Below are 21,094 nucleotides of genomic sequence, written 5' to 3'. Positions count from 1 at the left end.
ACCGCGGATGCCTTCGGACACGAGCTGTCGCGGCGCTGAGCTATGCTCACTTTACTACCGGCCCGCTTCCTTCAGACCGTCTGGGGTTGTCGTCAAATTCATTTTTCGGTCACGATTCCGAGAGAAGCAGAGTCGTTTACGCTCAGAATGCTGATTTTTTTAGGAATATATACATCTTTAGGCTGGCGGTGTCTGCCCGGCAAACAGGCGCCTGCAACAGATCAATGACTCGGATGCTGAAGGCATCGAAATGAGCCGGAAGAGACCAAAAATCGGGTTGTCTGCTTATTTTTGTAACGAATGAATCTCGGCAGAGTTTCTAGCAGCCGCGGAACAAAAGAAAAGCGACCAAAAAAAAAAAGAAAAGAAAAATCCCTGGTTGGGCAGAAAGACGCAACAGCTGCTCTGAGGTTCTATCGGACCTCCACCGGCTGCAGCTCTTCTGTACCCGCTCATCTCGCCATGCGCTGAATCCATATGTTGTCAATTTCCTATTCAATTAAATGATAAGCGCCCCCCCCCCCATCCTATTCAGATGAAGGAGTGTCCAAACAATTGTCAGAAACAGTCTGAACAGATGAATGAATAATTTCGCTGCGAATCCGAAGTTTCCTGCGTCACTTGAGCCTGTAACGTTGGAGAAGAAGAGAATAAAAACCAGGATTTGTTGAATCGGATGAAGAACAGACTTTTATTTTTTTTAATGTCGCCTTTGAGCTTCGGCTAAGACTCAGAAACTGGTGTTTTCACCCTTTTTGAATATATTAAAACATCACTTGTTTGACAGCAAAGACGGGAATGTGAGAGGATCCGCACGCGGAAGAGTAATCCCATGAAGGTTCATTACGCTCGGCTGGCTCAGCCGGCGTTCCCGAGAGGAAACATCTGAGAAACACACACTCCCTCACACTCCGGCTTATTTAGCCGACAGGAAACCCACCCGATGGCGCTCTGTTGTCCTCCTGAAACATTGATAAACAGAGAAAGACTCTTCCTGATCAAACAATGCTTTCCCAGGTTGGGCGCCGTGCGTCTGTGTAGCATTCCTGCGCTGTTGTGCTAAGACGGTGTGACGCCGGAGGCTAAAACCTGCCATGTCCTGAATCATTAATGCCACGTCAGCGCCGGACTCCAGCCGGTGAACAAATATATCGACAGGTTGCAGCCGCTGAAAGATTAATTCCGAGTTTGCCGTTGTTCCGATGAAAACAAGAGGGCTTTTATCCCAAACGGATTTCATGCTAATTGAAAGATTTATTACTGCTTCTATATCTTCTATATAAGAACCGAGTTTAGTAGCAGGAATCCCTCACTGTTGCTGTGGAGACGCATCATACTGTACTTATTTAGCGTATCATCGTCATCTACTCAACCCAACGTTTGACCCTGACCAGGGGGGTAAAGCTCCAGCTCTGAGCCACGCTGGGACGTGCACCAGCCCCCTTAAAATAAAAATAATACGTCATAAACGCTGTCAGGATATATAAGTGAGACATCCTTCATGTTGCGGCGCGCCGCGGCAGCTACGAGCTGCAGCGCGGGTGATTTACGGCAGTTTGCTACTTTAAGGTTCTGGCGGTATTTTATGAAGATGTGACAGCTCCGAGCTTAAAAGCGATGAATAAATCGATTGTTTTCATCGGTACCTCCTGTCAAGTTAGACTTCTGCTTGCTTGAAATCCTGATTGTGGACTGATTTGCATTCGGTTCCACAGCAGGTTTCATTAGCTCCAGATTTACGTCCGCCACGTGCTAGCATACTTCAGACCTTATGTGCAGGCTGATGGAGGTGGGGGGGGGGGGGCAGCCAGGACCGGAGAGGCTGTACATCACTTAGAAACATTTGGAGGAGAAATTTATGGTGAAGGGAAACGTAAACCGATGTCAAACCCAGCTGGGACTGAAGGTTCTGCCAGCGGGAGGAGGTGGAGGCGCCACCATTGTTGGTTTATGTGATGGAAGTCAGATATGATATGTGGGAAATAATATAAAAAAAATCACCCTCCAGAATCAGGATAGCTGTTTTCCGCTGTCCTGTAACAACATTATTTCATGCTGCATGTTGCCTTGAACAGCTGATCCAGCTCTGCCCCAGGGGGGCAGGATCCCACTGCACCGCCGAGATTTAGCATGCTAACAACTCATCCTTGTTTTATACTGGTTTAGGCTACCAATTGTAGCGCTACGGCTCGCCGCGCTGCCACCGAAGCGCAGGAAACCTCTACAGACGTGACGGGCGTGCAGTGGACTCGGTGATTTGCTCTCCTGCGAGCGTGTAGCTTCTGTTTGTGCTGCAGGTACAAAGAGAAACCGGCAGAATCGTCCCATTCCGCGCACACATCTGCACTCTGACCTCGGCAGCTGTCTGCTTCCTCTGAAAGTTCCTGTTTGGTTTGCTGGACTCCCGTTGTCGGAGTCCTGTTGACTAACGGGGAGTCTGGAGAAGAGTCAGAATCACGATCACGTGGGCCGGCGGCAGGAAGCAGGTGCTGGAATCCCTTCTGCAAACATTCAGAGCACGATAATTGTCCTGGAAATACATGCCTGGTTCAAAACAAACCAAATTAGCCCCCGGAATGGCTGATTCCCGGCGTGGGCGACAGGATTAGAGCACTTCTGCAGCACGCGATCAATAAATCGATCATCCGGGCGCGAGTCAGCCGGACGACACCGAGGACCTGCGCTGCCAGGGGCCCATTAATTGTTTTGTTTATGTACGGCGCCGACCGCGCCGCGCCGCGCCCCTCCCACGGAAAAATGAACGATCCCGGGCGAAAGGTTAATATCCACCCGGCTGAAAATGAATTCAGCGAATTAATGAGATCGTTACGCGCCCGGACTGATAATGAAGGTAATCACGTCGGGCGGGACTTTGTGGGCTGCGAAGGTATCGATCGGAAAATAATTCTGCCCAAACGGGCCGACCAGCTTTCACCACGCGGTGATGGATGTTCTCAGCAAATCACGGGTAAAAAAAACCCCATATCTTCGCTACAGCCTGGTTCTCCGGCTATCTACGGCTTCAGTAACTATCCGCCGGGCCCTCTGGGCCCTCCAGGACCATTGTACTGGCTTATTAATTGGCAGTCGGACGGCAGAAAGGCTCTGGAGGTTTGTTGATTCATGTATCGGTTCTCGGTTTTCACAGGCACTGCGGAGTGGAACGGTCAAAGCCCATCTGTGACAGAAACGGCCATTTAAGAACCGCCACGGCCCGGTTGGAGCTTTTCAACGCCGTAATCCTGTGAGGGGTGGGGGTGGGGGGAGGGGGGGTTCGGGTCAGGTTTGGGTTCGGGTCAGGGGTCTTTGTTTTGGGTTTTTGTAAACTTGAAAACCTCTGATTTAGTAGCCGGACGTGACATAAGATGGATTGAAAGAACCAGAGCTCTTTATTCTAGAGGCTCTACCCACTCGTGAGGTTCAGGAAAATAATGGAACAGGTGTAACAACGTTGATGTCGCGACCTTGGAGATTCACCTGAGGTGGGAGGGCAGAAAAAAAGACGGCACAATAATGAGAAAAAGCTTTCAAAGAAAGTGGAGCGAGAGTGTGTGAAATGGAGACTCCATTTGGACAAAGTTCAAAACAATGTTCTGTCCTCAGCACGGGAGTAAAAGGCTCAGCGGTTCTTCCGACGTTCCTCAGTGAGCTCCAGACACCGTTTTTCAATTAGCTTGTTTGTCCCTGAGCTGCGTTTCCTTTGGATACGAAACTAACTGGAAAACAAACACTTTTCCAGTTAGAGAATTAGCACTGTGCTTTTAATCGCTAGTTCATTAGCACATTAATGTGGTGGGTCGGTCCATCATCCATCCACCCGTCCATCCATCCATCCATCCATCCATCCATCCATCCATCCATCCATCCATCCATCCACCCGTCCATCCATCCATCCATCCATCCATCCACCCATCCATCCATCCATCCATCCTTCCATCCATCATCCATCCATCCACCCATCCACCCATCCATCCATCCATCCATCCACCCACCCACCCACCCACCCATCCATCCATCCATCCATCCATCCATCCATCATCCATCCATCATCCATCCATCCATCCATCATCCATCCATCCATCATCCATCCATCCACCCACCCACCCACCCATCCATCCATCCATCATCCATCCATCCATCATCCATCCACCCACCCACCCATCCATCCATCCATCCATCCATCCACCCACCCATCCATCCATCCACCCACCCATCCATCCATCCATCCATCCATCCATCCATCCATCCATCCACCCACCCATCCATCCATCCATCCATCATCCATCATCCATCCATCCATCATCCATCCACCCACCCATCCATCCATCCATCCCTCCATCCACCCACCCATCCATCCATCCATCCATCATCCATCATCCATCATCCATCCATCCATCATCCATCCACCCATCCATCCATCCACCCACCCACCCACCCATCCATACATCCATCCATCCATCCACCCACCCACCCACCCATCCATCCATCCATCCATCCATCCATCCATCCATCATGACTGTGATTGATTTGGTGCCGCTGAAACTGTGAGGTCCACCCCAACCACTGGGGGCGCTATTGTTATAATTAGACAGTTGAAATAGAGTTTATTGGATTTTTGTTGTGTTATTGATCCGTCCTGTTACTTTAGAGAGCAACCTTGAGGACATCTAAGACCGTCTTCCAACCTTTTAAATATTTTCTGTCCTTGAAAAAGTGTGTTTTCGAAAACAGTCGTTCAGCGCTGGACTGAAACTAATACTTGCATTCAGATGATGAAGTGTGCGTGTGTGTGTGTGTGTCTAAAAGACAGCGTGAGCATCCAAGATAATTGTCTGCCTGTTTCATTAAACATACATAATTATGTCCGCCTAATTTATTGGACGACAGGTTTATTTTCCCATGATTAATGTTTAACCGGTGATTAGATGAAACTATGAGGTTTTGTATAATATAATATCTGAGTCATCTTTGCACGGGTCGACCTCTAACACCCGTCTCCCGCAAACCTGCGCTTAAATAGTCTAATGATACAAACGGAGTTCTTGACTTGATCGTGCCTTGTCTGGTTTGGACTCAGCAGTACCAACAGAGGCCTGAAGGGGGCGTCGATCGGAGCAGATGTCGGTTTTGGAAAGTCGTAACGTTGCTCCTGCAAATTTCACAGGGCGGTCGGGTTTGGAAGGCCTTGGTTTGGTTGTGTTCCCAGGGAGGGTCGTGTTGGGTGTCATGAGATGGACTCTGTGACAGAGGACGCCCAGTCGAGTCCTCTTTGTCTCAAATCCTTTCACCCTTTTACCCCCAGTTTCAATGCGCGAAAAGGCTGAAAGCTGTTATTAAAAGCTGTTTTCGGAGTGAATTCCCGAGTCTTGCTGCAGTCTGGGAGGACGTTGGTGTTTCCTGTCTGGGTTGTTAATCTCCTGTCTGGCTGCTGGGGCCCACGCTGTCCTCCGTCACAAACGGATGCGCAGCTCTGCTCTCCGCACGCCCCAAAGCAAACATCCAAGGAGACGGAGTCAGAGGACACCTGCAGAGGCCGCGGCGAGCTTTAATCAATAAAGACGCGCTTGCACCTAAACGCGCCCCCTGATCCAGTGCAACTTTAGAAAAAAAGCATCGCTCACGGCTGAGTTACAGTCGCACCCACACCCTGGATGGAACTGTTTTGTTGCTCCTGCTGTTGTTGCAACATGCTAAATATAACACGGGTGTTGAAGCAACGTGTTGATGTCAGCTGCTACTTCACCTCAGGGTGTCGACCCACTTCATGCTCTCATGGTGTGATCTCCTAATTGGGTTACAGGCGTCCCCTCATCCAACCAGAACTTTGGTGGCTCTGAAATGTCCTGTGGAGAGTCCAACATCTAAATGTGGTTTTTGGAGTGGTGGTTGTGTGTGTGGGGGGAAGGGGGTTCTTAATAGAAAAATGTTGCATAATTCTGCAACAGCCCACCCGTTGGTGAGATCCAGGTGCGCGAGGGAGCTGCTGAATTCGATGAGCAGCGGAGCCACATGGGGAACATTTCCATGTCGATGCAATTACAGTTTGGATAAATGAATCAGTGTGTTTGGGGGTGAAAACGATCCTCGCCATATTTCATTTGTTGGATATTCTTTTCGCAATTGCTCAAAGCTGGAAGCTCAGACGTCGGCGTTATAGACCGTAGTCACGAAAGTTGCTGTAGGCTCTTCTGAGCTCTCCACGGTCCATTAGAACCCCCCTCATTAGCCGTAAAGCAGTGCTAAATGTTAGCCTGCTAGCTGTTGTGGACGACTGTATAGGCAAAATGTTGCAAGGTGGCTGTTAAAAAGGTTGAGGAGTTTCGACTGGAAGTTCAACAGGAAGTTTCGGGAGCAGCTGGTTGTGGTGGGTAAACTTACTTTGATTGAGCCTCTAGCGTAGCTCCTCATCAGTCACTCAAATGCAGCTAACGCCAGTAAACAGTTACAGCTCACACAAGAGAGAAGAGAACATTCCTACAAACGCTTTTGCTGAGAACGAACCCATGAGAAGAACATTCCTCGTGCCGTTAGATCCTCGTTCAGCGTTCCAAAATTTCATTTTGAGAGAAGTTGGATGAGCAGTTGATGCTCATATATCATCACCGCAACTCAGGCCGGGGAGGCTGAAGGTTAGCCTAGCACGCCCTGCGTGTGGTCTAGCTCTTATGACCTACCGAACACAACGTGTGCGCCAGTGCTTTCGGACAAAGTGGGGGGTGATTCACGAATTCGCCCCAGAAATGCAAATGAAGGATGGGAAATGGAGTCCTCACCTGTCCTCTCTCAGTGCCTCCTGTGAGCGTCTGCCCACTGGGGGGGGGGGGGGTAACAGTCTGCTTTCAGAGGGCTGAATATACGTGTTCTAAAGCTCTGGGGGGGAATTAATAACGATAAAAGCAGACTTCTCTTACACGAGGCGCCACACCTCTGTGCAGCATGAGGGGGCTCCTGGGGGGGGGGGGGGGGGGGGGGGGGGGCGGCTCAAAGCAGACTGGGATACAGCAGGGGCGGCTGCAAAGGAAAGCCTCAAAGTCGAAGGTGGGACAGCGAGGGCGGCTGAGCGCTGAGGCTTGGCGCTACAAAGGACAGTGTGGTACTTACTTTGATTGAATCAATCGCTCGCCGTAAGTAGCTGCCGGCGTCGGCCTCCCCAGGGTGACGGAGAGGAGCCGTCCGTGTCCCGGGAACAGAGAGGATTAACAGAGCCGTGCATCAGAGCCGCGGCGAGCGGCGACGTTTAGCAGACTGCCTTTATTGACTCATTGACTCCATTGATTGTCTCAATTGATAAAAAGTCCCGAGACAACACAGAGAAAGGTGCAAAAGGAGAAACAAAAAAGAGAAACAGCGTTTTTTTTGTTTGTTTTTTTAAAAAAAACAACCACAATCTTCAACATCTTCCACAATCGTCCGCCTGAAGCAACCGTTTGTAGCAACGCTGCGGTTATTTTCCCCCGCAGACATAATCTCATTAAAGATAATACACAGGATAATGGCTCGCTAATTTACCCAGCATGTACGCAAGTTTACCTTGACAGCACATTTACTCTGACTTTGACATTGTTCCAGAAGCGGTGGATTATTTTACACTCCATTAATCTCTAATGGCAGAAGACCAGATGTTTGTTAGCAAACTTCTGCTCGGCCCTTCCTTGTTGTTCTTCGGGGGAGGGGGTAGTTGGTGCAATTAGCCGTCAGTTTGTGGTCTGATCCAAAGCTAACCCTGGCTCGTGCACGCCGCGTGGATGCATACATTAAGCGCCGATCCTGCACCGTGGTTGAGTGCATAGCCGTCAGTATGCTAATTTTCTAGTTTGCGGTGAAACAATCCAATTACAGAAAAGCGGCGCTCACATCGCGGTCAATAACCAGCGAGGCGCGACCAGGAAAATGACGGGCAACACTTTGGCAAACGGGTACAACAAAAGTAAAACCCAAACAGAGATCGTCTCCTCTCGAAAGACGGACAACGAAAAAAGCTGCGCGCCGTTCAACGACTCGGCTGCGCCCATCAGTCTTTCCCGTCTTCCTTCTCAAGCGGTAGAACAGTGGAGAGACGAGCACGGAGCACTTCAAGGCCGTCAACACAGACACGGAACATGAGTGAGCGCTAGCGAGTGGGTGGGAGGGCAACAGAAGGCGGGAAAGTAAAGGGAAGGGCAACACGCAGAGGTTAGCTTTTGGGCTCATGAGGTAAGGACACTTAACTCATCGCATGCACTGTTCCATCAACACCTTCCAGCTGCTTCACAACCAAATGAATAAATCATCTCCGTTTGACAAATATAAATATAGTTTTATGTTCCGTATGTACAGCAGTGATTCGCCATCGTGGTCAGCATCAGTTCTGAGGAGAGAGCAAGCGTGTAGCAGATGAATGCCGGCTGCGGCCGTTTGGCTGGGGGGGGGGGGGAGGGTCTGCTAGTCCTGAGAGCTTCGGGAATCTCTGTCCACCTCCAGCTCCCACTCAAAGTTCTGGCCCGTCATTTGGTAGAACATCATGTTAAAGGGTTTGTAGAACTTGTGCAGCCGCTGGATCACTTGCGGCTCAATCTGAGGGTGAGTTCTGCCTTTGGATTTGCCCAAGCACCTGGGAGTGCTGCTGTCCTCGGGCTTTTTCAGGCAGGGGAAGCCTTTAGTCTTGTTGAAATAAAAGTGTTTGTCCGTGACGATGCGCTTCAGGCCCAGAAAGTCCTGCACCTTGGCCATCTCCCCTGCCGGGTCCACGATGAGCCTTTCCCCACTGACAAAGTGCATCTGGGAAAGAGGGAAATACTGCATCCAGCTTTCCAGGTGCAGGGCGTATATTCCAATCCGCAGCGCGCTCCACGAGGCGTCTATGAGACCCAGTGTCCGGTTCTTAAAGGCCAGAACCTCAAAGGTGGGGATCTCGGGTCTCTTGGACAGAGTCTGCGTGTAGTCTGAGATGGCCCGTGTGACCGGATTACGCACCACGATGATCAGCTTGATGTCGCGGGCCATGGAGTGAATGCGCTTTGGGGCGTGGTTGGTCACAAAGTAGCTGGGCGTCTTCTCCATGGTGATCTGGCCCTCCAGCGTGGACGGCATCAGGTCTCTGGAACAGGAGGAGACAGAGCGTTAGCCTCGGCACCATCTCCCGCCCGCGGTGGCTGCCCGGTTTGCTTTCTTTCATTAAGCTTTACAGTATTTGAAATTGCGTGTGAAAATAGTCGTTATTATCTCCGGACCTTGTGTGGCGAGCAGAAACACACGGCTAATTACAGCCACGGAGTAATAAGCAAGAGATAAAAGAGGGGAGATGAAAGTGGCCCAGCCAGTGTGTTCATTGCTTAATTGACTCCATCTGTGTTACTCCAGGAGCTGTTTTGGAACTTTAATAATGAGTTTGCTGCATATCATTAATACCGGGGTGCCTGGGGTATTGTTTTTGTCATACATCTATTATGCATGCAGCCTTTATTTCTCCTGCACGTGCGGGCTCCTTTCTTCCCTCCGTGAGTTCAAAGTTGGAGGGGCCGCTCACCGGAGGCCGCGGTGATTAATTATCAGATTCAAGGTGATCATTTGCAGCACAATAGAAACGTCCCCGCCTGGAAAATGATCCCGGGGAGCCATTTGTTGCCGCCAACGTTCTGCTCAACCCGGTGTTTGAGCTGCAGGACGGAGCGGCATAAAGGGGGCGAGGGAGGGGTATCATCCGCGCCGGAGCGCCGCTTCTATTTCTGTATCAATAATAAAGCGCAGCGTTCGCTTGGAGCAAATCCTTATCAAATGTTTACACTGATGTTCATCCCAATCCGCGCTGTTTTCCTTTGTTTGGAGGCTGTGTGACTCAGCGCTAAATCGGTACATTAAATCCACTGCGAGACACCCGTTTATTTAACTCCCAACCCAAAGAGAAGTGGCAGTAAAAGTGAGGCGCGATCCATGTAAATCAGGGAACATCAACAGAGCAGGAACGGCGGAATCGTTCCCCCCGGAGAGCTGCAAACGCTCCTCGGACAGCAGCGGCCGAGTCTTTAAGGTGCACCTCCAGACGCGCTGCGGGAGCGACATCAATCATTTGCATCTCGGACATTTTCTAAATGAACCGATTCTCCTGCGAAGAATCCAATTTACCCTGAAAAACGATGAGAAGAAAACGAAAAATCAGAGCTGTTATACACATATCGACCGCGTTCTCTCTCTCTTACACACACACACACACACACACTTGCACCCATGGCTACCAGAGCCAAAGCCTCACAAGTGGCCTGGTAATTGCATCTCAGTAACAGTATTGCCTTCCTGATGGGTAATTTCCCTCTGGATTATGTTTGTCTCCTGACAGTAAAGAACTCCGGTTACGTCTGCGCCTGTAATGAGATATTAAACATCTTCAGATCGCACAGCGGCGGGGAAGAGTATTAGTTTTCATTATATTCTGCCACTTTTTTCAACTTTCTCCCTCGCAGTAATGAGGGGCTAAAGATTTTTGTAACCTTTCAAGGACTTCCGTTGGCTCCGAACTGCAGTAGGTGGTCCGAGGGTCCGACATCACCGCTTACGGCTCCGACACGCCAGCGGAAATCACCTTGAAACAACCACTGTCCATAGCCGAGCGGCGGCGTCTCATTGCTAATGCGCCGTGCATCTTTGGAGCACATCCAATTGACAGGACAGATGTACAACTCAAGGTTACCTTGTTGGAAGCACAGCGCGAGCAATTGTCCTCGCTGGGTTCAGCACTAATTATGATGTTTTATTAATTATAAAGCAATGAAGAATGCACAGGCCAAATGCTGGTGGTGCGTTAGCGGCACTCCATTCCGATTGGGAATCAGTCATGGATCATGTAGATCCGAAATGTCAGAGACGGTTGAGGCAGCGCGGGAAGCAAAACAAGCTAATTTTTCCACGCATGGCGAGTGACTCCTTTGGCCTTGCAATCTAGTGGAACCGGAGTAAACAAAAGCTAACTAGCTCTTTCTTCTTGTTGCTCTCTGGAATCAAGCTCTATTCGCACTAGTTTCCATTCGTGATGTGAACATGCCCCTTAAAGTTGCTTTTAATGATCTCTTGGAATCCTGGCCAAGGTCAAAGGAACAACCTTTGTTGCCATAATCGATGCAACATGGACGCATTTGTGGGAGCTGCCAACGCTGAACAGCTGATGAACTCATCTCTTAAAGATGCAAAGACGCTAATGTAACGAACCCTTTCTGTCCTGGATGTCTCCAGGCAGGCTGAGGAGGAGAGTTCACCTTCATTGACATTCCCTGACGGTGCGAATGTAGGCCCGTTCGGGCAGGGGCTGGTAAGCTAAGTTATTCCTAATAAAGTCTGGCAGGAAAATAAACGCTCCCTCAGTCTCTCATTTGGATTGATCAGCCCTGCTGCCGAGTATCAATCTGCCTGGCTTCCTCCTTGTCGCGTCAAATACAATCAATTATTCTAAAGGAGTCCACTCGTAATGAGCTCCCCAGTCCTCACGTTGCGGGGAAGGTGCCTCCACAGCCGGCAGGCTGCGCCGGGTGTTTCCCTTGTTCCTCCGGTGGGTTGTAAAAACGTGATGTTTATCACAAGCGTCGGTGAAAAGTGGCTTGATCACATGCATCTGACGAGCTGTCATCAACCGCCAGACGTCCCGCAAATAGTTCAGGATGAATAATCCCGTTATTACACCCGCAATTATGTCGTTACTGTAGGATGGAGTGGAAACGGCGAGCAGTGGAGGGAGATAACCGTCGGCCAGATGACTCATTCCTCACTCAGAGCTCTACGAGTGGATGAGCGAAGTTTGCAGTGTAAAAAAAGGAGCAAAAAACAACCCCAAAAAACCAGCCTGTGGACTGTGGGGGGTCTTGGCGCGTCTGCTTTGGAGTGGGAGGTTTTGTTTTGTCACATGTGAAGGTGCAACTTCAGGAAAACATACAGGGAACCACACTGGATGTTTGGAGAGCTGAACCACTGGGTCACCTCCAGGGTAACCATGATAATGATGGAATCTCCCCCTGCTGGTTGGCGGCAGCATTGCCCGTCTCGTATTTTCAGACACTTTATATCAGTCAACTATTGGAGGGGTTCCCTTGTGGCTCTATTTGTAAATCAAGGTCCTTGGCTAAAAACAAGATGGCTGCCGTTCACAATGGTCGGGGCAGACGAGCGTGTTTCGTAGCTCCTCTCTGATTTACTCTTCAGACTCAAATTTTTCAGAGTTGCACCTGAAATGAAGCCCTGGTGGGAGCTGAGAGGCCGCCTCGCCCTGACGCTCTCCAGTTATTCAGATTCTCAACACCTCCCCCCCTCCCATATAAGAGTCTTCCCACTTCGTTTGTGTATTTCTTTTGTGTTCGGTCATGGTCGTATTAGGAGGGTCTGGGTCATGAGTTTGCAGCGATAAACTCTGGGACTGAATCACAATGGAGACCCGGTGTTGGGGCTGATCCCAGAACTATCCCGTCCCTCTGAGTCCAAGTCAAGGGTGTCAGGTTGTCGTCTGATTGCACCCGCAATGGAAGCGGCTGTGAATCGGCTCATCCCGTGCAGCTTCGGCTTTGGCTGAGCGCCGGAGGACAGATGTGACAGCTGGTCCTGATCAAACCCTGCTCCCTGCTCTCCTTCCCTGAAACCCTGAAGACCCTTCCCGTCCCAGGAACCTGTGAGCACATCACCAGGGCCCAAGGCCGTCTCCAGATGTGCTTCAGACATGAAGCATCAGAGAATAAAAGGGATGAGGGAACAGTTCATATGTTTGCGTCGCAATACGCTACGGCGAGTTTGAACTAAAAAATGAGTCTATTTTTACCCGAAGTCCACGGAGACGAGTGAAGTGTCTCAGATCAGAGGCTCAAAGAAGATTTCTGCTTTTGTCAGCGTCTTGTTTTAGCATTAGCGGCTATATAAAGACCTTCAAATACATATAGAACAAACCTTTACGCCAAAAATACATGCTCTGAAGCCAATGTTTTCAGCTTCCTCCAGAGAAGCTCCTAGATTTTGTTGTTAGCATTAGCGCAAGATGACGGCACAAACTCGGTCCAAGTGGATCGACCTCCCCTGAATATCGAGTCTGTAAAGCTTTTGCTTTTCACCAACCAAACTTTTTCTCTAACTTGGCATCAAACCATCTCCAGATGTGCGTTAAAGGAAAAGCACAAAATAATTAGACGTCACAGGCGAATACGCCTGAGTCAAAGGCCGAAATTAACATCCAGGAAATGTTGCAGATCCGCTTCAGCTGAGCAGAACCAATTAATCAGATGCATTGGACATGATAGATTTCCTTGTCGGACAAACACGAAGATCTCATCACTTTTCTGAAGTTGGCTGATCGTAGAGACGAGTCCTCACTCCGACTCTTCGCTTTTCCAATAACGGGCTGCAACTGACGAGTCCCAAAATTTGCCAGTTCTCAATCGGAAAACCAAAAGGTGCCATCAGAGCTGCTGCGGACGCAGACGGAGTAAAAGTGGCCCTTAAAAAGACAAAAATTAAATAGCATCTGTGTTGGATTCGAATCTCTGCGCGAGAGCAAACATAATTTCGTTCCGACTGAGATTGGCTGATATGGCAGCGACCTCGCCATTATTTCCCTGAGGTATTCTGAATTCAGTGCAGACCACAGTTCTCGGAAGTTCTCCAGTTTTTTCTGGAGTCACTACGGAGTGGGAGGTCAGCGAGACACTCGGGAAGCCAGACGGAAAAGCGACAACACCCAGAAAGTCTCGTCTCTTCAAACCAACACGGTAAACATTAGCCTGGACGCTGCCGCCGCCACTGCTGTGCAGGTGCTCGCACGCCATTTCTGCAAGAATTAAACCTGCGGTGACACAAATACTTTGTAGGGAACATCACCGGCGTGAATCCTTGATGAAAACGCCTGAACAAAAAAAAGGAACCCATTAGGTGAAAATTGTGTGATTCTTTTTTTTTTTCCCATCTCGCAGAGATCAAAGTGAACCCAGCTGCAAAGGTCAAAAGGGGGTCGGGAGGAAATGAATTCTTCCAAATATCAGCATTTATGTGGTCCAGGCGGACATGTTTGTCGCACACGGAAAGGTCTACGCAGCAGAGCGAGAAGACTTGGAACGTTTGATCCGTATTTCGTAGGTGGGAAATTCCTCGCAGGCTGTTCTGAACCTCGGCAGTGAGGACGGTGTCGGGAAACATCCACCTGGTCTCCGGAGATCCTTTAACATCTTTATCCTCCTGCACTGAATCATCCAGTCATGCACTGAGGCTCCAACGAGAGATCAGTGACTGCGTTAACGACAATTAACCGTTTCTCCCCGTGGCGTTTGACCCCTGTGTGACCCCTGCATGACGGCCACACGTGTGACATCAGCGGGTTGTATGTTCATTGGATTATTTGAAATTCTGCTACAACTGAAAAGCTTTTAAATTACGCTTTAAAAAAATAAAAGAAAAGAAAATGCGTGCGAAGCTTTTGCCGTGCAATTTACAGTCACGACTGGTCAGCAAGTGTGACAAACGGTAATGATTTTCCCTCCGGTTGGGGGGGTGTTGTGGGTCCATTCCATACTGGGTGATCTTGGAAACCTGCTGGTGTGTGTAATTTAAGACGATTCACGGCCGGATTTATGGTGCGGAGCGTCGCCGGTTCTTTGTAAACAGAGTATTTCATTATGAAGCCGGTGTAAATCAGGTGCGATAACATACAGCGCGCCTGCTCCGTCGGTAAATTATCGTAATGTTACTCCTGGTAATGGCATCCTCGCCGCTCGCGGCTGGTCCGTGACAGCCTATTTAAATATTATCTAGAAACTTGGTCGTTATCTTCCCTCGATGGCCACCGAGCGCATCCTTCAGTGTCAAACTCCAAGATTGCTCTTTCCAATGGAGACAAGATAATCAGTCTGTAGATCTATTCATTTTGACTGGTTTTACACCCTCAGTTCTTGAAGGTCTGCTGTTTACGTTAGCCGTTGTCACTGTAGCTTGTTGAGCACCAGCAGGGGCACTGGTGCTACATGGTTAGCATGCTAAGTCATTGGTAGCTAATTTGTAGCTAGATAGTTTGAAGCTACAAAGATATGTAAAGTGGCTTGATTACCGATAATTCAATAGGCCCAGAAGAGATGAGACCGGTTGCTGTGGTTACCATTAGCGTAGAGTCAACCTCTGTTTCTGGTGGTTTTATCTCATTAACTTTATGCTGGTCTCTTCACTGGAAGCGCTGAATCGGGCGTTGAATGGAGTTAAATTGTTTCAACGGCGGCTCTTCAGTCTGCTAACGAGCGCTCTCACATCACACCGCTAAATGTTTAATGGACACAAAATGCACGTTTGTGGCAAAAGTGCCTCCAGTCGAGCTCTAAACCTGACAACTCGGATTCAGAGCACCAGATGTCAAATGGTGTTTTCACCAGGTCATGTGACCAAGCCGGCCTGACACACAACTGAAATATTCACGAGGACTGCAGCCGGGGGACGAGAGGCTAAAGATGAGAGGGAATTTTTATTTTATTTTTTTAAAACGAGGGATTATTGGTAATGATTCTGTTAGCATCAAGTTGATATCACGCTTATGATTGGAGGGAATTCTGCCTGGAACTTGCCAGTAGAGCCTCTAAAGAACTAATAAGGCAGTTCTGTAGGGATAAAATCATCTAGAAAATGTCCCTGAAGAAGGACAGATCACTCAAACTTAAATGGAACCTTCAAAAATAACACTGTGACCGTCTTATCGGCCTCAGCCTCCAAGTTTTAACCGCAGCTGGATAAAAAAGACTTTGACACTTTAGGAGCAACGGGGAGACCAAAAGGAGCTCGACATTGAAAGGTTTACAGGCAAAATTAAACAAAACTGGCGTATCCATGGAAACTGACGACTGGAAGCTGTGATAGAACAACAGGACACATCCAAAAAGTCCCCCCACCCCCAAATCCAACATCTGGATGCAACAAAATAGGCTGCTAAGAAGGTTCTAATCACGCAGAGACGGCCTAAGCTGCTCCATTACGGGCTAAGCTGACCTATCAGTGGGGCTTTTGCTAATCCAAATTGTGCTTTAGCTGGCAGAGATTGCTCAATTCAGGCCGTTTTTTGGGGGGTGGGGGGCACCTACCAAGCAAACGGCTATCATCTATCTGGTGGTGTTAAACATATGCAGAGTGACGAGCCTCCTTTCATTTGGGAAAGCTCATTTTCACGCTGAGGATTGGATCTGCTACATGCAGCCGCGGCCTGTTCGGAGCGCCTTAAGCGCGCTCGCCGTCTGACACGGGCTTAATACGGCGAGCTGCCAAACACGGCTCGCTCAAAGAGCCTGAGTGACAGCTATGTTTACCGCCACAGACGCGCACAAGCGCTCCTTTTATGCAACATTCGCCGTGCTAACGACCCGAGGTTAAGGGTCCTCGGAGGTCAGTGGCCTGGTTTCCCGATCCAAGCGCCACCGCGGCTAATCTGAGGGTGGAGGTAGAGCCGACGCGGCGGCGTGGAGGTTCATCTGTCTGTCACTGCTGCTGAACCGGACCCGCCGACCCAACAGGAAGGAGAAAACGCCTCGGCTGTGAAAACGGCGGCGACGAGTCGGCGAACATCTGGCTTCTTTTCACGATGGACAGGAGATATGAGGATGTAATCCTTGAATAGATCTTAGCCTTCAGCTCTTTGAGCGGCTTGTTCGAGGACTTCCAGCAAAGCCACGAACAGCCTTAATCTCCCCGGCAGGAGAGTTCGGCGCCGCGCGCAAACACACATCACAAATGCCGGATAATGTTTCACAGATAACATAATCCCAGCTGCCGGAGGCGGAGCTTGTAGAGAAAACGCATCAAATGTTTATATTTAAAATCAAACCTCCGTCTCTCGCTCCCGTTCCACCGTTCTGTCGCGCTGCTACAAACCAAAAGTGATGGAAACAGGATCGATGACTGACTGGAACAACCTGATTCGAGACTTTCCAGGAATTTCGGAGTGGTCTAAATGGCTCCTTTAAGTACCCTGAAGACCCCCACCTCAATGGGGCCAGTTTGATCCGGGGGGACAGACGCCCCATAGCGAGGGGGTCCAGTTGGCTCCTACTGGAACAGAAGCCAACAGGTTCAGCGACGTTTTCCTCTCTATTAGGAGCACGAGAGAAACAGAACTGGGGAATGTTTTCATGAATAAAATGGCCAAAGTGTGTTTTGGTTTCCAGTGTCGGGGAGAGTGTGTGTGTGGGAGGGGGCCGATCTGAAAACATGGCCCATGATTAACTCCTCAGCCACAGCGGTCACGCTTGGCGGCCCCCGCAAACCGCTCACCGGGTCGCAGCGACTTCCAGTGATGCATGCTGGGAAGAAAGCAGCCGCTGTGGTGCAGTCTATTGGACAACCATTTCCTGCGACATCCATCCATCGTCTGGCTGGAGCCGCCACCCCGACGTCCCGGGGTTTTACGCGGGATTCCGTGACGACCACGCGTGATTCCAGATGAATCCCATGATTCATGGGTCACGTGATTTGGCAGAGCGGCGGTCTTCTTCCCTGTTGAGGTAAACTCGCACCGGCGGGGGCAGCGTTTACTTAAATGAATATGATCATTACAGGAAAAGCCGCGCCAGCACGCCATTCCCAGGAACACCCGACAAATTTAGCGTTTGATGTCGTTGTGACTTTTGCCGCCTTCCCGTCTTCGGAACGGAGGAAATCTGGGCTCCAAACGGCCGTTTCATCTCTGCGTGCGCTCCTTCTGTGAGCCGCTGCGTTCCTACTCATTATACGTCATTAACTACTGCCGGCTCTTACGGATTCATCATCTGTAAATCTACGTTTTTTCCCCCCCGTTCCCCCGTGCAGCCGACCACACCATGAACTCTGCAGAGGTGCGTCCTCCTCAGATTAACTAGAGACTCTCACACACGGGACACATGTGCTCCCGATGGCCGTGGAGGACTGGAGGGCTGCTAGTGCAGAGGCCTCGTCTTTGTCCCTGACTGGCAGGAAAACCTGCATAAGTGTGTCCCGGGTCGTCAAACGTGTTGAAGCAACAGCGAAAGTTTGCGTTGATGGAATCGTAAACAGTGATGAAAGAACACATTTTTATCTTTGGGAGTCTTCCATGTTTAGCATTTTCAATCTGTAACCTGTGTGTGTGTGTGTGTGTTCTTGTATTCGCTACATATTGAGGACCAGCCTAATTCTACTCATAAAGAGGGACCATGTTTGCAAAGTAGCGGGCTTGTGGGATGTTTAGGGTTCGGGTTAGGGACCTGGGTAATTTATTGTTTCAGCGAAAGTCCCCATAAAGATAGAAATACATGGCAGTTTGTGTTTGTATCTGATATTCAATCACACAAGGTTGCAATAAAACAGTATAATTTCATAACACATCTTCAATAATTGAACATTTTCGGGTCATTTTGCAGGCAGCAGAGGTAAAAGCAGAGCGCAGCTTTATTAATAATTCAGGGAAGATAAATAAAGTGATGATTATTGATTATTTCTCCAGTTTTCTGATGAAGTCGCAGCCTCTGCGAGGACCTGGAACACAGACTGCCAGCGAAAACGTGGCCCAAAAGAATCAATATTTGATCCCTGTAGGAACTGTAGGAACGCTTAAATGTTCCGGCAGTTTTCATTAATTATCGCAGATTTCCACGCCGTCGTTCCGCCGGCTGAGGACGAGAACATTCTGTTCTGCCTTTAGAACCCTTTCGTCTGTCTCAGGGTTGTGGTCTGAATCGAGATCATCTCAGATCATTTTTCGCTTCTTAATGCTTTAATGGACGGTTCTCAGAGTCGCACTTAAAAGCTTTTTCACCGTTAATCCGCCGTCGCTGACATGAACCCGTTTTTTTGGGGTTTTTTTTCAAAAGTCTACAGGCTGTAAAACCATCAAAGATTGCCATTGATGGTCTCCCGTGTCCCCAGCTGTGTCTCTCGGCGGGGGGGTGGGGTGTGTGGTTAGAAGCCTAATATGAGAAACGGTAATATCACACGTTAAAGCAGATGATTGCTTTGTTGTTCCCTTTCTGCTCTCTGCCGGTCTTTGGCGCTCAGCCCCGAGACCCTGATGCCTCCGGCCGAACCCCCGAGTTGAACCGAATCCTTTTTTTTAACCGTCGCGATATCGCACACAACATACGATGCTAAATCACTTGGCTTTCTTTTGCTAATCCCGCGACAGTCCCGGGTAAAAGCAAGAGAAGACGGAGAGAGAGCGGCTGGTGTGGACGAGCCCCGTTGGCGGGGACGTGTAATTACTTAATGTGCAGTTTGTGACAACCACCCCAGCAGCACCTTTTCAGACGTCTGCGATAAAAGCTGCAATTATTCACGTTCATTCGGTGCTAAGAACAAAAACTTCAGCCCGAATACCGTTTTTCTCGACGCAACGTGATCCTTCTACATTTCAAACCCAAGAGGTCCTGGAATGACAAGTTGAACACATTGTTTGAGAGTGATTAAGATAATAAAACCATGAAAGTGCAAGTAGCTGCTATACTGTAATTTCACAAGACTGACCATTTTCCTTGTAAGCTAACCAAAATGTACTTTTGGTTAGCTTGCAACAAAGCTAACAACAAAGCTTGCGTCATATTTAGGAGCGCTCAGAGATCTAAGAAACGTTGTTGGATTAATTTCTTGGGTTTCGCTGTTTAACGCGACAAATTCTAACGTAAATGTTAAGCTTCTTGTTCGTTTTTTGTCTCGTGTAATAACATTTTAAACTCTGAACGGGCCTTGTTCTCCTCATTAAAACCCTATATTGTCTTTCGATGGCCGGGATTTAGTTGTTTTGTTGTGTTTTGGCACCCTGGCGTCTGAATCCTTTGCTGTTTCCTGGCAGCATGACCACTACATACTGTACAAGCGTTATTATTTTGTCCTTTTGTTCTTTTGAGTTGCTAAGTATGTTAATTTAGCTTTACGCGTTCACCATTGTTGCTCCGGAGCTATTTGTCACTTTTTGTATTTCAATTAACGCAGGCTCTCCTGAATACGGCGGGCGCTGGTTCTCAGCCCCACCCTGGAGCCAAAGCCTGAGGAAACTAAACAATTAGCAGCTGTGCTGACACTTAGCTCTGCTGCGCTGTGCTGTTTTCATTATCTGTGTCAAAATCGTTTAGCTGTGTCATCTCCACAGAGAGCAAACCGGAGATTGAAGCCATTTCCAAATGGCAAGCGCCATTTAAAGATAAATAACTGGAGTTCAGGGAGTTTGTCCTCTTTGGGAAAGCGTCACTGCGGTAACATACAGTGAGAAGTTTCTCAATCACTTTGAAAATTAAATCACCATGGTGATTTGCAACCCCCCTCCCCCCCTCGGTGAACGCTAGCTTTAAAACAGTGTGTTTTCCAATTTAGGTAGCACAAACTGCTAAAACAGCCACCTTGTGTTAGCTAGCATGCAAGGTGATTGTACAAGAAACCGAAAAAATCAATACACTGAATTATTGTTGCAATAAAGCAAATGTTGTTAGCCTTTCTTTAAAGTTTAAAACATCAAAGGGCTCAGTGAGGCGAGATTCACCCCCTCGTTTTTGCGGCCTGTCTTGTTAACATTACAGGTTTAGCTAAACACATAACTCGGGCGCCCCAGGAAGACTGTCTTCATTACCATTAATTAGCTAAAGTAGGTATTAGAAGCTAAATTAGCTATGGCCACGTGCTAAAGGGGGCATCACCACATGTTGAGTGACGAAATTACAGTCTACAGTCTTTGTTCAGATTTGAGTCGCGCCACTTCCTGTATCTAGAACGTTGTGAATACGACCTTAAACTTCCATCCTCCATCTTGTTGTCACATTAAATTAACATGTCTTGCACTCGATGTTTCCATAAATAATTTAACAGCTTTTTTACAGACTGCCACAAACTCTTTGGCCTCTTCTAATTTCAAGCAGGTTATTCAAGAATTCATGTTTTTTTCTGGTTTAATGTGCAAATAAATCGTTCCTAAACGGCTGTCATCATGCCTCTTCAGAACTTCAAAGGTTCTGCAGAGGAAACCCTGAGTGCAGGCCAGAGATTTCCTCTCAAACCCAGAGAAAATGTCAGTCAAAACTATTAAAATACAGCATGAATCAAGGTTTTTAACATAGATGCACCAGTACGAGGGTGAGCTATCGGCCCGCTTCCATTTCCAAGCAATCTTTAGATGTGTCACTGGGGTGTTACA

At 48.7% G+C, this 21,094-nt stretch overlaps 1 protein-coding gene across 1 annotated transcript in view; it reads right to left on the bottom strand.

The window, feature by feature from the left end:
• Positions 1-7,212: 7,212 nt before the first annotated feature.
• The window catches only part of hs3st4 (heparan sulfate (glucosamine) 3-O-sulfotransferase 4), a 38,869-nt gene continuing 24,987 nt past the window's right edge, over positions 7,213-21,094 (bottom strand). Inside the window, exon 2 of the mRNA XM_003964775.2 lies at positions 7,213-9,076. Coding sequence (XP_003964824.2) covers positions 8,422-9,076 — 655 coding nt within the window. The 3' untranslated portion in view covers positions 7,213-8,421. The remainder of the gene's footprint in view (positions 9,077-21,094) is intronic.

This window comes from Takifugu rubripes, chromosome 5 (assembly GCF_901000725.2).
Source record: "Takifugu rubripes chromosome 5, fTakRub1.2, whole genome shotgun sequence".
NCBI classification, from domain to species: domain Eukaryota; kingdom Metazoa; phylum Chordata; class Actinopteri; order Tetraodontiformes; family Tetraodontidae; genus Takifugu; species Takifugu rubripes.
This window is presented reverse-complemented; position numbering and strand designations above follow the sequence as displayed.